The 17537-nt window shown below is 41.4% G+C and overlaps 1 protein-coding gene across 1 annotated transcript in view; it reads right to left on the reverse strand.

The window, feature by feature from the left end:
• The window catches only part of ofcc1 (orofacial cleft 1 candidate 1), a gene marked incomplete at its 5' end in the record, with an annotated part of 67262 nt that overhangs the window by 46336 nt on the left and 3389 nt on the right, over nucleotides 1-17537 (reverse strand). The window contains 6 exons of the mRNA XM_079576257.1: nucleotides 6252-6340; nucleotides 6718-6893; nucleotides 7603-7717; nucleotides 7839-7987; nucleotides 12764-13003; nucleotides 16838-16961. Of these exons, the coding sequence (XP_079432383.1) occupies nucleotides 6252-6340; nucleotides 6718-6893; nucleotides 7603-7717; nucleotides 7839-7987; nucleotides 12764-13003; nucleotides 16838-16961 (893 nt within the window). The remainder of the gene's footprint in view (nucleotides 1-6251; nucleotides 6341-6717; nucleotides 6894-7602; nucleotides 7718-7838; nucleotides 7988-12763; nucleotides 13004-16837; nucleotides 16962-17537) is intronic.

Consider the following 17537-nt stretch of genomic DNA (forward strand, 5'->3'; position numbering starts at 1 on the left):
AAACTTTCCCCTGTGGAACCAGCCACATCTATATCATAAAACATAAAGATGATAGAATTTTCTTCTAGCTGTGGCATTAAATATATCTGCAATAATGGCTTAAACATAGGCGCCACAGCTCAAATCCTTCTGACAGCCTTGATGTACTACGGCACACGACTATTTTTACATGAGCCTGAATCAGACTTCACCCAAACGCAGATGAAGTTTTTAATTACACTGTAGTAAACATTTGGAGTGCCTACAGTAACAGGCTAATCACATTATGTTTGTTCCCTTCGAGTTAAAATAATTCATACTTTTGCACACTGACTGCATTACATAACGGCAGATTTTGGAAGAGCTTTTAAGGTTCCACAACACAAATGCATTAAAGCTTTCTTCGCTCATTGTTATTAGCAGATGATTATGTAATATTGGGGCTCCACAACATGAGAAAATGCAATATTGGATCACTGTTTTTGTATTAAAGCAGTAGTAAGTAACTTGTTTACTATAATAAATCCCGTCCGTAGTCCCTCTGGGGGTAATACAAGTGTTGATAGGAGGATTGGGGGGGTCTTTCATCTCTCTCTGGTGTCTCTGGCCAGGAAACCACGCTTGCAGGTTTCCCTGCTCTGACCCGGAGGTCCCAATACACACTAATGGAATCACGAAGAAGAAGCTAACAGGCTATCGGGCAAAGCTAACTGCGGGCTAGCACTACTTAAACAGTATTTGCAGCCAAGTTTGAGTGAACAAAATTATCTCCATTGTGTAATTGGATGTACAATATCCCTCTCTCCCTTTGTCTTTTCTGTCATAGTATTATCTCCTCTAACGGACAGTTAATGAGTAAAAAACCTTAACATGCTACGACACCTGCAGTGGCGCTGATGGCCCCTAGGGGCATGAGTTACTTAGTACTGCTTTAAATTGTAATTTTCCTTTCAGTTTATATTACTTCTATCTCTATTTTTCATATTGACCCAACGTTTTTTGAAGGAGCTAGTCAAATCCGAATTGTTCTTTTTAAAATGGACAATTCCATATGTTTTCATCACAAAGTTATAAAAAGTAAATATGGGAGTTTATTACGGCTTGTTTGCCTAATATCCATTGAAATCAATACAGATTCACAAATAGCCATATAGACCATCATCTCTTTGTCATCCTTCACATATTTTGTTTAGACAACGCAAACACACATGTGAACATATACTGGGTCCGATACGATGAAGCTGGGACCAGAATGAGTGCGGAGGCAGCGTCGACAGCTTCGACAGCTGAGGGCTACGTCCGTGAACTGCGAGAGCTGGATGTGCCACAGCGGCAGCCTCTGTGGACTCTCAAGGCCAACAACAAACTCCCCGCTATATCCCCTTTGCTCTGAGCTGTGTACAGACCGGAGCACACACAGGACTCATCCCTGCATCTACACGCACCCACACGCATCGGCTCGGAGAAAAACAATGTGGAGACACTTGCATGCAAACATTTTCAGGGGAGAAATTTAAATGAGCGGACCACGAAAGGACAAGGGAAATAGAAAGGGCCGGAGGGTTGTAAGCGCTTGTCAGGACCTAATCACCGGGTTAGCGCTGCGATACGACCAGACCAACGTGTCGGCTTCTTCTTGCCCACCTAGGCTTCTAATCACTTGATCGCTGGTCCAAAGTTACACAAGGGTCAAGGGTCATTGCCTCGCAGATTACCCCAGAGACCACTCCCTTGAGTTGTTATTACAATCAACAAATTGGGTGTCATTTTACACAAATTACGGCATAAGAGCAATTACTAGAACCAGTGTGATATTGACAGTTCCACAATTAATCTTAAGTAATGCAATTATTATACTTTTTTTTTTTTTTAACTTTTTTTGTAATTTCAAGTAGTATTTTTAGGTTAAATGGGATACTCAGACATCCAGGATGATCACTTATATTGACAGTCCTGGCTCTGAGGAGAAGAATGAGCATTTCTTGAAGTAATTGTCCATCTGTATCAACGTAGTAGACTTTATTGATGTAATTTGATATTTCAAATAAATAATACACTATGAGCCCTCTATTTGCAGATATTTTGGGGCCACAGCTAACAGTATAAACTCCACATCTAGGCTTGTCACGATAACGAATTTGAAGTTCGATATATTGAGGCAGGAAAGTATCGCGATAAATGATATTATTGCCTCTAACGATACAGTCAACTCTCAGACATAAAAATGACAGCAAACCTTTGTTCTAAAAGTGCATGTCCTAAAATACCAGGCAAGCTGCAATAAACATGAAATAATGTAACTAATTTGCTTCAGTTAGAAATCAAAGTTTTACAAAGAAAAAAATGGGGGGAATGCTACTAAATGTACATACGATAAATATCGAGCCAAAAAATTGATCATTTATCTGTCGTTTATTGAACCATCGTGACAGCCCTATCTACATCCCCCTTGTATCAAAACAAAACAGGAGTAATCTTGGTACAGCAGCTTCAGCCACGTTTGCTGGGCTTAGGCTTCACTCACCTGCAAATCTTTGTTACTGTACATGTAGTTTCCATGACAGAATTTGAGATGTTTGACTGATCCTGTATTGGCTGCCAAACCAGACACTATTAAATCATTTAAATAAGCACATAGCTTTCTTCTAAGTCACTATCTTATTGTCAGATTTGCCATTACGTTCAAAGCATGCATTGAGCTACCTCATTCTGTCCTCAAGGCTCCTCTGACCGCAGTAGTCATTGTGTTATTGTATTGTATCTCTGGACGTAGTTAAAAAGCCCATTTGTGACTAGGGCTAATGCCATGTTACAATCAGCAGAGGCACAGTGCGACTGATTGAGAGCGCTGATGTAACATTGTGGTCTGGGACTCCGATGATGACCGGGACCAGCCTGAAGGGACCACATCTTCACAGTGAGGCGTGTGTGAATCCGAGCAGGACTTTACTTTAGGGGTTGCATGCTGAGATGTGTAGTTTTTAATGAAATGTTAATAGTTATTTCAAAAATCATCTGTGGTGGTAGTGATTCACTGAAGGCACTGATCACAGAGCAAGACGCTAATCTAATGAGTCATTTGGGCTCAAACAAACCCACAGTAACTGGATCGTTCAGTTAATGGGAAAGGTCACTTCACCCATTGTGCCTTCAGCTAATCTGCAATGCTAAAAAGTCAAATGCACACCAATGGACTAATGTTATGTACATAATTATTTGTAATAGAATCATCATACAGTAGCACTTCATAATAACTTCTCATAAAAGAGCATAAGAAGTGAATTAAGTTGTATTAAAGTAAGTGTTTCTACCAAATTAGTTTTTAAAAATATAATAAATGTGTAATTTCTCTGCAATAAGCACTGGATGGACTATGTCTTTCAGCTGGGAAAAACCTCGGGATCCTCCTGGGAGAGCTGGAGATAGGTTGAGGTGCTTTATTTGTCATTATACAACAACAACAACAACTGTACAACGAAATTTGTCCTCTGTATTTGACCCATCCTTCAACGCCGCTGGGACGACCTGAAAGGGTCCCATCTCCAGATGTGGTGATCCCTGGTCAGAATCACCTATTGCACATGCTTTTTTGGTTGTTTTTATTGTGGTAGGGGAAACCAGAATATCCGGAGGAAACCTACGCCGTCATGGGGAGAACATGCAAACTCGCAAAGGCCCCGTCCAGGTGGGAATCGAACCCGGACCTTCTAGCTGTGAAGCACGAGTGCAAACCGCTGTACTACCTGGTTACATGGATTGGAAAGTCAGGGCATCTTGTCTTAAACTGCTGCCCCAGATAAAGCAGAAAAGGATGGATGGATGCACCATAAATTACTTATAAGTAACTAATGACATGTTAACATTTATTGTTTGTGTTTGGAAGCTACAGATGTTTATGTGTTTAACTTTACCTGTTTGATGCATTTGTTGTTATTAAGTTTATTTCAGGTTGATATGTCCGTAGAACATGTGATGATTTGGCAAAAAAAAGGCTGCACTTTACTTTAATTTACTGCACAGTAATAGCATGGTGATATGGAAATAGTATCCAATATAAGTCTTGTCTTATAACACAGTAGAGACTGTAAATAACCTACATATGCAGTTAATATGTTATTTGCTATTCAATGCTATTTCCATTGTGTTACCATGTTTTTACTGTGTTGCAAAGTTAAATTCAAACAATAAATTGAACATTATAAGTATAAAATCTTGAGTCTCTTTTTTAAAGTTAGATTATAGTTTGTGAGTAATACTATTTTACCCAAAATGTGTCAGACTCAAGTACCAAAAATCTGAGATTCTCATGTTCGTATTGAAACTTGCAGTCATTGTCTGGGACTGGGCTGTCAGATTGTGTTCTGTAATTGACACCTCGCTGCGCACTGTGATTTTTCTACAGGGATTAATTAACTTAAGGCCTCAGGAATACAAACTTTCAGTCGCTCCGTCAGGCTCCACTGTGCTACTGCGATGACAAGGGCTCTCCGTATACTTGTCCTTATTCAGAGACAATAAGGGAAAATCCTGCTGTAGCATATAGAGCACAGTGCAAGTCATCTCCACACAGCACACATCACACGCGCAGGGCCATGAAATGGGAAGGAAATGTCTCAAACTCTAGACTTGACAGAAGGCTGCAGAACGCGAGCATAATTTGTTCTTCTTTTCCTCGCTGAATTGGATTTCCATTTTTGGCTGGGTTTAAAGTTGTCCGTCCGACCGTTTTTCCCTCAACCTTGACGTAATCTCCCCACATCGGAATGCCATAATTCACTCCAGAGCTAATGCAACGTGAACGGATCTGTATGCAAATGCGGCCCAAATGTCAGGTTTGCTTAGAGAACGGCGCGCGTGAGGTGTTGTGCGCGGGACACCTTTTGATCCGCGGATTTTTTTTCACAAGGATCGGGTTCATTTCCCAAGCCAACCCGCCTCACCTGGCTTCCCCAAAAAAAAAAAAAATGTATGCACAGTGGTTCTGAAGCAGTCATGTGTGCTGACGGGACCTATAGGTACCTTTTTACCTTTGCACACCAAAACATAAATCTCCCATAGTGACTGCCTCCCTCTCTCTCTCGCTCCGTCTCCCAGCACCGGCCCGGGACACTTCCCTTGTGGGCGTTAGGATCTCGGTGGGGGGTTATAGGTCAGCCGGCGGAGGAAGCGACAAGCTGTGAAATGTAAAAGACCAATTTCTTCCACATGTTTCGGTGCTGGGAGAACACTGCCAAGCTGTCAGCCGGCATCACGCTTAAAATGGGCCAGGGTGCTACCCAGCAGACCTGTCACAACTCATTTGTAATTAAAAAGCCTCTGTGATGTTTAAAGCTGCGCACCCCAGAAACTTTTGAGAACTGTTAAATAAAGATGAGCTGTGCGTGCAAAAAAAAAAAAAAAAAACTGAGAAAAGTGGGAAAAAATGGGGGATATATTAATAACAAAGGCACTGGCCGGTCAACCAGAGTAGATCAGTTCCAAATGAGTCTGTCTTTCATTTCCAACAAGGGCCAACATATAGCATTACTTTGTAGTACGAGGATTATTTTCAAACGGGTTAATATCTAAATACACAATTAGTTAACCCTACATGCGGCCTGACCTCGTGTGAACTGCACAACAAGGGGAAAAGTGTCATTGGCCTCACACTTTCTCAGGGTCCGACAGGGCATGTGACAGCTCATGGCAGAAACATAAACACGCTGACACCTCCAAAAGGAAATGGACCCGGATTTAAAAAAAATAAATGATCCGATATCATTTCCTGATTTGAACTTTGCATGAACTTACCAACACAAAAGGTCATTCGAAGGCCATGCTACTGTTACGAGTGCTTTCCAAACACTATTGTTATTGCTTTAGCTCTTTTAGTGCATTGTTTAACTGCCATTATACAGTTAATTAAATCCAAGTTAGGTGTTATGTTTGTTTTGCCCTGATACATTGATTTATTAACAATGAACATATTACAATATCGCTGGCTTGATAACAAAGAATTGCCAGGTCTATCAGACAGCCCTATCAGCATCGCTCAAATATTTACAGTCCCATGGCCAAACCGAATGACTCTTTGAAATCTCACTTATTAAAAAGAGGGAGAATATTCCTACTTTGATGCATCTGCCAGATGATTTTAGCCCAGCCCACCCCTCGAGCGAGCACCTCAGTGGAAGGCCTGCCAGTCTTTGTTGTCCCAGGGCAGATGACATTAGGTGTGACATTTACGCCCCACTGCGCCATAGACAGGGGGTGCTGAACATTGAACCCCCTACCTGGTGAGGACGAGGAGGACCACGCCGAGTCAGCTGACAGGAGGAGCGGGGAGTCCTGGTGAGAGGGGGCCACCACTGTCTCCCCTGCTCTGTAGACGGGGCCAGAAGTAAGTCATGTATAAGTACTTTGTTACACTCATTAGCATTTCAGTTTTATCGACATGTTAGATACATTTTTCTTATGTACTAGTTCTTGAGCATTGAGTGATAATGATTGAGTTGTTTTATTTACATGTTCAAGCTGTATTTCCTATAAGTAATTAAAAAAGCTAGTGTGTTTTGCATGCTCTACTATTATTTCTATCCATGGGTTTCTGGTGAGGAAAAGCATTGGATTGAAACCCATGGATATATAGCTGTTTTATGATACTTTTTTACTTCTACTTTTATTCACAATTTGTCACACATGAATCTACTCTAACCTCTAACCAATATTTTTTTCTGTAATATCATTTTCTTTACCCACCTCAGGCTCGGGCCGACATGCAGGTGGCGCGGAGAGTACAGGTGGGACTGGCCGTAGCCTGTCTGACGGGACGGCTGGTCGGGGCGGCTCTGTATTTGCGCCGGGGCAGGTGCGCTTGATGGAGGTAAGTTGATACAGCACTCTGGCACGCACGTTTCAGCGGGGAGCACCTTCACCTGAACACATCATCAAAAAAGCAGCATCTCTCCGTGTGTGTTCACAGATTGCACATGGCTTTAGTAAACATTAATATGACCCCTGCATATTAATGTCACCGCCAGTTATGTTTGTATTCCATTGCATCACCATCCAGTCACTGTTTATGGGAACACAACATGTGCGGGCAATTACACCCAGGTGTTAGTGATCAAACTGCAGGCATAACCAGCTCTAAGTAGCTCTTTGTCACAGAGCCTCATAATAGCATTAAATAATTCAATTTAGACTACCAACATTATAGAGATTATACATCTATGTGTACAGCAGCTCAAGTTGTCTGGAGGAAAAGTCAAGGGCAGGATAAAGGCAGTAACACAAACAGCATGTCAGTGTTCATAGAGCCCTCGACAGAGCTTTGTTGTGGATTTTAATTCAATTAAGATGTTTACTAATCTAATCAATGCATCAGCTCAAATATATCCGGCAACGCTGGGTGAAGATGTGGTTCTTGTTTGGTCTCTGGGGAGCATTTTTAATTTTCTCCATAAAAGCTTTTATCAAAAGAAAATCCTAAAATCTGACCCCTGCACCCAGAGCTAAAATGATGTTTGAAAGAGCAGCTCTAATCAGTAATGGGTAAACAAATAGAGATGACAAACCCCAAAAAACAAAAACAAATCGACAATGAAAGCTTTTTCTGATGAATAAAACGCTGTTCAAACTGACCTGGAAATACAGATTGCACAGCCAGTGGTCAAGCTCAGAAGAGATCAATGATTCAATCTTCACAAACTGGTCCAAGTGTCCAGCTGGCTCTCCTCTAAGTAAAGGAGTTTTAAACCTAGAAAGACACAAGTACAACTTATGAATGCACTTGTCTAAGTCCATTTCCATCTGACATTTAAACTAAAAGTATGTGCAATAGTTTTCATAAAGTGATAAGATCTTCAAGAGTCACGCACTTGCCCTGGATGAGCTTGAAGCTGGGGCCGCAGACAGGAAATGCCCCCCAGCCCAGCACCGAGCTAACGTGGCTGCCGTGTCCGGGGAGCGCAACCAGCTCGAAAACAAGGACCATGGAGGGTACCACCTGAGCGGGCGCAGGTAAGACCTACAGATGTGCGGAAACATAGAAACAAGTGTTTACAGACTCACAGGTGAACACACAAAAGCCCCGGGATACAAACTGTATTAAATGCATGATACCGGTATAGAGGGCGCAGAGTTGATTCGCAAACAAGTGCTCAGTATTTTTGACTGAAGTTTTGTTTCTCCAAGTAGCATTGTTAAGTTGAATGTATAGAAAAGTAATATGTATAGTAAAGCAAAAAATAATGCAGAATAAATAGGTCACCAATGCATTTAATCAAGCTTTCACCAAAACATTACGGCCAATGTTTTCTAGTTTTCACCAGATCTGTGTAGGCTGCTGTGAGTGGTCCCGGGGCCGCCGTTTGAGAAGCACTGGCCTATTGTGAAACAAAAAGACGTAATGGTGTGAAGCTATTACAATTGCACGAGTGTACACAAAGGTAGCAAAAAGAACAGATGCCCTCGGGGAGTCACTTACTCCACATCCTCGCCTTAATCCTTTCACTTTAATTAACTGCATTTGCCCACATTTATTTAACTGTCATCCTCAGCCGTCGAACACAGAAAAATGCCTAAAAGGGAGATGTTTGAGTGATAAAGTCGGTTGGCACCCAACACAAAGTGGAGGAGGACACTGCAGTGTGCGATCTGACAGTGAGTGAATTTGTGATGAAGTGAGGCGCGATGCTAAAAGTCTTAGCGGTTAGCGGCTGATAATAAACACATGCGTTCTTATTTACCCAGCGAGTGGCGGGTTTGCTTAAAAAATGAACTGACAGTGAGGTGCGGGCCACTCCATCCATCACCCAATGCAAATATTTTATCCTTTTATTAGTTGTAATGGGAACAGAGCAGACTTGTTTTAACACATAAATCATGTATCCCTCCCACCCGGGCCCTAATGCGCTTTTGATATGCACCTGTGGTATGATGGGGACTACAGCCAGGACACAAATTTATGGAATAATATTACAGATTATGGATATTGGAGATATTTCATATTTTTCATTTACTGTAAGAGAAATGACCCGCATACACAGTCATTTGTGTGCGTGTGCAAGTACAATATTGGAGGGGCTGTCCTTTACTCTGTGTGTGAGAGGCAGTCAGTAAAGCCACATACAACATCCTGCCATTTATTGTAATAATAGTTGCAATTGATAATAATAAAGTTGTTCTACATAAGATACCCAATCAAATATTCAGTCTTCACAACTTACCCTGTGATATAATAAATGAAGTTTGAGCTTGTGATTTGTGTTTCTGCTAAATAATGAGATTTCTTTCCGTAATGAACGAGGGCTTTCATGGAATTTCACATTTCTGGACACAAAAGCTGGTGCTTTATCCAATATCAAATATTGCACATATTACCAGACGTCCACTCAAATGAAGGAAGTGAAATAAAACATATTTTTTCCATGTTGCATGTAACATGTTTGTGTAAGCTGTTTGTGTAAGAGTTTTCTAACGCGTCCGAGATCTTTCCATTTATTGATCTTGAAGTAAATCTGAATTTGACATTTCACAGTTACACAATAGAAGATAAAAGATCTTAATCCTTCATCTTTTGGGTCACTTTGAGGATGTTTCAACTTTCACCTAACCTCAAATAAACTAACGGTTGCAGCGCAGCCTCCGCAAAAAAATCAAGAGTCATTCAAATCAATGTTTATGGCCCACGGATAAAAATCTGCAAGAAGTCTATTTTTGCCGGACGCCCGCAGAGGGACACAGTTCTTTCTGATCAAGCCCAGGAAATTACAGAAACCAAACAGGAAGTCAAGCATCCACCAGGGAAGAGGATCCGGTGGATTTCAGAATAAAAGTAACGACAAACATGTCTAATATAAACAACCTGGCAGAAAAGACACATGCGGCCATGGAGGAGCTGTGAGAGGATCCTGGAGGATATTTGTGCACGCCGACAATAAGTTTCACCCTCGCTGTATTTGGATGATGTGGATTTCTGAGGGAATCGGCAGAGAGGAGCAGGCATGGAGTGAATTAGCTGGACTCAGTGAATTGTGAGTTTGATCTGTCTTTTTTCGCACTGTTCTTTATGCACAAAATTGATATAGCGTGAACTATACTCAACACTGTGCTCAACGTGAGTCACAGTTTACAATAAAACATGCAGAGGCCATTCAGTTGTCAGTATAATCCTGGTGTTGAGCGACTTCGTCAGCAACAAACTCTATTTTAACAGCAGGCTGAATACATACAAACTGAGAAGGGAGTTTACCTTGTTTTGGTACCACCCATCTTTATTCTAAATTCTCAACTCCTTTATAGTATTTGACACTTGATGTGAAAGGTGAAATGTCCTCAGCAAACAACTAAAACAACCCAGTCAACTATTGTATGATTAAATGTAAAATTCAGATTCGCTTCACCATCAAAAAACTGGTATCCAAAAGAAATGTCCAATCCTGCATAGGCTAACTACAACAAATATTCTTTCCCAAAAAAAAAAACTAATTAACTCCACTTTTTGCACCGTCTGCCAGAGTGTGCATGACTTTCCCAAATCCCCCCGTCTCAATCCAAACCGAGCCTCACAAAGCAACGGGTGAATGAAAAAAAAGAGAGACAGGCTGGGAAAATAAGCTCCTGGCTTCCTCCTACCATCGCTAATTCCTCATTTCCTCTCAGCGAGCTCTCTTGAAACGGCACGCTATAGTGTGGGCAAGACGCGCGCACGAAAACATCCAGGCCCAATCCTGATAGTCCCGGGCAAATCTGATCAGCGTTTCCACCACGACCGCGGAGGACAACAACAACAACAGGTCTGCTTATAGAGCCCAGCTGTGGGTTTGGGGAGAAGAAGAAGAAGAAGAAGAAGAAGAAGAAGAAGAAGAAGAAGAGACAGAGTGACACCAGCCATATTTAAAACCTTTATGTTTTTTTAAACTCTGAATCAGATCCCAGGTCCCCATTCAGTTTAAGCCTCCTTTTACCCCATCCTTTTATTTTTTTTTAAGGAAGATGCAGACAATATTATCAGGATGCTCTAGCTTAGTGATTACGCCCACCAGCGCATTGACAGTGTCCACATGTGCCGAAAATCCAGCTCAGGCCTTTAGAGTTGCCATCCCAACAGTGAGCGAGCACAAAACTCTATAGGAGATAAACGACACAATGATTTCTAAATCCACTGGTCAATATCAAGCATGGCTATGTGGGTTTTCAAGATTAGCCTCTATAAAAGATGTGCTTTTTTTATTTTTGCATACCAGGCGATTTGGGTAAATTGTTTTGCTATGTGCATGGGTGTTATCTAAAATAATCTACGGTGTTTTTTGTGGCCCACTATAGTTTATGCTTTAATCTTTCCAGATGGGTGTTTGGAGTATGTTTTATACTTCAAACCCCCATTTGGAAAGACTACATTCTCAAAAAAAGCTGAGGCAGGCTTCTAAGAATAAAAAGAAGTGCAATTTTGCTAAAACTTAAAATAAAACTAATACAATGATGTGAAAAGGCCTGATCCAAAGCACTAGTTTTATTTAACAAAGAGACAACCTCCTACTTTCAAATTAGAATAAACTAGGAAACTGTTATGGTAGGAATGACTGTTCTCTAGTTTGTAAAGTTATTCAAAGGCAGTAGAGGGAGTTTTTTTTTACTCAATTTGCACTTAATTTTCATTCCAATAAAACATTATTTCCTTATATAAATGAATTATTGATCCCTGCTTTGATTTACATGCATGGATTAAATGTCATGTGTGGGAAAAGTTGTTGTTTTATTCATGCGGAGATCCACGGAGTGAGACCTAGAGGCGATGTGTGGCGGTGTTTTTATATGCCACCTTTTACAGCAATATCACTTCTCATAACCTCTTCAATCTCCCATCTACTCTGTCTTCTCTGCACATGATGAAAGTGGGGCAGACTTTTGGAAATATTAAGAGAGAAATAAACAAATACTGAGCCTCGGCTGTTCAGGGTTTTTCTAATATTATCATGGCGTGTTTACCGCTTGTCTGTTTTAAGAATTGACAGAAAATTCCCAAAGCTTTCAAACTCAAACAAGCAGATACATTTAACTGTCCAGGGGGCTTATTGTAATTTGTCTACGCAAACCAAAACGGGCAACACATACATTTTCATAGAGCAGTGGTTCTCAAGGTATAGTGCCTGGACTTTTGTGGACTTTTGACTAGTTTAAACCTGATTGAACCCCTTGTTATACCTATTTTAATCCTTTTTTAGATTTTCTTAGATGATCTTATTCTATCATATTTTTAACTCATAGAAATTTAAGATGGTGCTTTGAGAGGCAAATGTCTTCGGTGTTGGTTGTTGTTATTGAAAAAAATGTTGTGTATTATGTTAATTCATTCATCTGCTTACATTCTGTCATCTGTACTGGTTTGATTTAGCATTGAGAACCACAAAAGGCTTCATCAGCATCTAATTATGTAGCAGCAGGCTGGATCTATTGACATCATCCAAGTTTATCCAAAGACGAAGGGAGAGAGGGGTATTGTACATCCAAGTTCACAATGAAGATAATTTTTTTTCACTCAAACTTGGCTGTAAATACTGTTTAAGTGGTGCTAGCCCACAGTTAGCTTGCCTGTTAGCCTGTTAGCTTCTTCTTCGTAATTCTATTAGTGTGTATTGCGCCTCCGACCCGGTGCAGGCAAAGTTGCATAAGTGGTTTTCTGGCTAGAGACACCAGGGGGAAATGAAAGACCTTGTATTTCCCCCAGAGGGACTACGAAAAGGCTTTATTGAGGTAAACAAGTTACTTAGTACTGCTTTAAAGTCATGACGTTTGTCCTCACCATTGTTAGACTTTGGTTGATCTGCAGGTCTATGTCGTAGTACTGTCCTCGGTGTTGTACAGGCTCTGTGGACACGTACCCCTCGTGCTGCTGCTGCTCTGTCCCGGGCCCGCCCAGAATCGGACCCCCCAGTCGGCTGTAGAGACCCACCCGGACTGAGTACAGGCCTCTGGGAACCTTGTCTCTGGTGGCTCTTAAGCAGCGCACACACACCTCCACGGGCTGGGGAGCGGGGCTGTCCTGCAAACACAACAGCACTATTGTTTAGTATAGTGAACTAATACCTGATACCGTTACTGCCACTTCTACTCGTACTTTTGGAGATTGACACAGAAAATCAACAAACTTGCGCTCGCCCGCCCTCAAGGTAAAACAGAAAGGAAAGTTTTATAGAGTAATGCAGTCGTAAAGTATCCAGAGTTTTTTCTTCGGGTACTCCGGTTTCCCCTATCCCTAAAAACATGTACAATAGGCCAGGATGTGAGTGTGTTTGAGAGTGTATATCGAGGACAACGGCTGGAAAGTAGTCCAAGGCTACAATCTGGTGTGGCTTGTTCATAAACTTGCACTGTCCCGACCAAAAAAAACAATAAATAAAAAAATAACATTAACATTATGTACACAGCAATTTGCGTGCTTTTGTTCCCATAAATATTACGAAGGTGTGAAAAGCAAACAGTTTAACAACCGCACTTCCAAAACAAACATGTCACTGTGTGTCTTTCATGAACTTTTTGCAAGTCATGAACCTGTTTCTCCTTCTACACACAAAAATACACATGCATTGTACCTGACAAATATTTGTGAGCCGTGTGTGCTTTGTAGAACTTTGTAACAACTTAATTAAACAGACAACGCATCCGTTCCCTGTATTCCACATGAGGTTGACAATAATCTATTATAAATAAGTAAAAAGTCAGGATATTTTAAGATCAAACATCAGTCTGCTTTGTCAGTCTCACCCATTTGACCGACTACACATGCTGTACATAATGGTATTTTTCATTTAATTGACAGTTTGAAGATCAACTTCCACCATCCTTGGGGCTACAACAACCCACTTGTTTGTTTGCCTGTTTGTTCTAGTGACATGTGCCTCCTTTTAGGGCTTAAGATGAGTAATGGGATAAGCCGGCAAGACAGTTTTACTTTTTTTTTAATGGAAAATAATCACTAAACAATATAAATGCATTTGCAGCCTTTTGTCCCCCGTGGCAACTCTCGAACAACCATGAATGAAAAGTCAATCTGGATTAACAGGAACTACTTGGTCTCTGGCTCTGGTTTATAGTATGTTTATAAAACTTCATTTTGGTTGTTGCCTGTCCCCCAAAACCATGGAAATATTACTTTTTTCTGCCGCTGAACTGTGGCTGTACGTCTATTGTCACCAAGAGGCAAATTCTTTATTATCCAATCCCGCCGCCCGCCATTTGTTCAGGCCTGTTTTAATTCTATTCTAAGTGAAGGAATTTATTTTCTCTTATTATCCACGTCCCATCTCTAAATGCCCATTTGTTTTATGTACTTGAACTTACACTGTGTTCTCCAACTCCCTAGGGCCAAATTTGAGTGTTGGGCAATTAAGGCCCTCAATTCCAATCAATGCCACAGCAGCCCACAGCCTCCGCGCTCTCCCATTGTTTTACAGTAGACGGCCGGGACCAGGAGCACGAGCACTCAGGCGGCCGTCCATTATCTGCCAGTCACTAAGTGCGCATCGTCAAAGTCAAACGCATCAGTAAAATGTTTATGAACGTTACTTAGTATACAACCCATCCAATAGCAAAAGTATAATCCAAATAAGTGACTGATTGATGTTCATTCTTACCTTCCTTCTTTGTTTCTTTCTTTCCTTCATTCCTTCTTTCTTTCCTTCTTTCTTTCTTTCATTCCTTCTTTCCATCTTTCTTTCTTTCTTACATTCCTTCTATTGTTCTTTCTTTCCATCTTTCTTTTTTTCTTTCTTTCATTCCTTCTTTCCATCTTTCTTTCTTTCTTTCTTTTCTTTTACATGTGAGAGAAGACTGAAATATGAACTGCTAAACCAGTATAAGAGTCACATTTCAGAACACATTTGTATCAGTAGAGATATAAAAGATAATTTAAGATTATGTGCTTTATATTAACCCCTTACCCCCCGCCTTAACCAAGTCCATTTTCTTCAGTTCGGCTTTACCCAAATCTAAAAACGTCTTGATTGGAACTTTTTGCGGATTTGTCACTTTTTTTTTCACTCTTTAGTTGCATGTCCTCATTTTCGTCTCGTTTTTGTGGCTTTTTTCCCCACATTTTTGTTCTTCCTATGCGGCTTTTTTGTCTTGATTATGTCGCTATTTTGATGATTTTTTCAAGAAGCTTTAAGAAATGTGCTTGGTTTTGGTGGGGGTTAAGAGTTTTTTTTTTAAAAAGGTCCTGAAGCAGCAGAAATGGTTAAAATACAGTGTTATATGTAAGCAGCTTATTTGTTGTTGTCATTTTAAGACCTTCAGAATCTGGAATCCAAAGAGGCAGACAAATTATTTTTAAAAAGCCATAAAATAGGAACATTACACCAGTGTCCAATTTACAGTACCTCTGTGTTATGAGCTATTGTTGTGATGTAGCCCACACGCTCGCACACGCATCGTAAAGACACAGTGAAGCCGGAGAGAGAGAGGGGAAAGGCAGAAGGTGAACAGAGCCAGTTTTCCATATCAAGAGGTGGCTTGTTTGCCCCGAGCCTGAGTTGTGCCTAAAGTGCCATAACATTACAGCACTCCTACAGATGAGATCAAAGAGGAGCCTCCGTGGTGTTTCTGGCAAGCGGCCGTCCCCTCTCGCTGCAGCATCTTTTCAGGGCTTTCACACGTTGACGGATCGCACAAATGCACCCTTAATAGAGACAGGAAATGCCACATACAAAAACTTCCTTTCTTTCTAAGTATGGGCTAATATTCAGAGATTAAGCTTTCCTCGTTAATTATTTTCATTTTAATTAGTAAATCTTAATTAACAATGAACGTTTACCCTTAAAAATTTTTGGCTTAGAAATGGAGAAGGGGGTGAAGAAAGCAGAGAATAAATATGACAATCTTTTCGGGACCTCCGGGCAGGATTACTGATGCAGGCTGCCTTAGTTATTAAACACGTTCTAAATTAAATGCCTCTATGAATTTTGCACAGAAATATATTTTCATAGTTTTGCATGCCAAATGTGACATTTTATATTTTAGATTCATCTCGCCGCAGTCATTTTAGAGAAATGTCATAAAAACAAAGATTTTGTCAGTCACCAAAGGAAATTACTATGCGTGGCAGGTTTGGCCAATGCCGTCTCTCTCGCTCTCTCCCTGTCTCTCTTCTTCTCTCCCTCTTTTGCCCCCTATTCTGCCTGTGCCGGTTGTTTCAAGTCAGCAAGCCATAAAAAATCTTTATCTCAGTGAAACACAGCAATTTGGGAGATAATCGAATGGTGACTGGGGGGCACAAACGCCAGTCTGAGGAATTATACCACAATCTCCCCTGCATTTACAACCTTCCTCAAAGCCAGTTGTCACCCTGGAAGGAAAGCCCCCGACTGAAGATTCATTACATCTTTAAGCCAGCATGGTGGCATGGCAGCCTCATCCCCAGATGCACACAACAGCGCTCTCTCCTCCCACAGCTGCTGATGCGACGCCGAAACATTCTCCCACTTTTCTCTTCTTCTGCCTATCCTCTTTCTCTCTCACCTCCTCTCCCCTCCTACTTAAATTCCTAAAAGCACATACAGTGTCAACAAAGAAACTCTTCATATCTTGCACAAATAATACGTCTCACATAAAAGCCTTTTTCCGCAGCACATCCAATGGTATAATAAAATGACTATATTACATTGAAAATTATCAACATAATACCCAATTTACACAATTACACAAAATTACATCACCCTTGACAACATACAGTATCTTCCTTTCTTCTCAAAAAAAAAAAAAAATCCTAAATCAACATCCTCGATTTCCCCTCCGGCAACTCCGTGACATCACTTCCTGTTCGCTATCTGCTGCTTCCCGCGCCTCTCTGTGTCCAGTTAGAGCTGCTAACGGATCTCACCTGCCACGAGGAGGACCGCGCTGACGGCGAGGCGGACGCCGGGCGCTCAGTCGTCTGACCATATTTGGCCGCGGCTTCCTCCTGGCCTTCCCCCAGCGCTCTGAGTGACGGCCGTTCTGTCGTCCTGATACACAGCGGAGAACAACAACACGATTCACAATGGCTGCCGGATTCATGTTTATATGTTCAAGTACAGAAATAACATCATTTGGATTCAGGGATTCAGGGGCGGATGATGATGTTGTAGCCGCCTGCATTTTTTGTTCCACTGTGGCCAACATGAGTCTGATCTAATCACTTTGGGTCACAGACGTGCGCCGTCACCCCCCCCCCCCCCCCCCCCCCCCCTCTGTCCTATCCCCAGCCTTTCAATCTTATCAGTGTAATGCAATAAGTGGTTTCTTCGCCCTGTCTTCTCGCCACCTCTCTTAATTCTTCAAAATAAGGCAATATCGCGGGGACCCTGGCCGGCCCGTGACTGTAGGATAATTCACAAAACGAACGCTTGCATCAAAGGCAGACAGTAGGTCGTTTTTTTCCCCCTTCTTTTCTTCTCTCTTTCCTTATTTGGTTCGCCTATCAAAAGTATTACACAAGCTTTCATCAGTTCACAACAAGGCACAATGCGCTTCCTAATGCAATTACTCGACCCCCATTAAATCAGGAACAGTGGAAACAAATGAATTACACATTTGTTACC

Source organism: Gobius niger (assembly GCF_951799975.1).
Source record: "Gobius niger genome assembly, chromosome: 18".
Taxonomy (NCBI): Eukaryota; Metazoa; Chordata; class Actinopteri; order Gobiiformes; family Gobiidae; genus Gobius; species Gobius niger.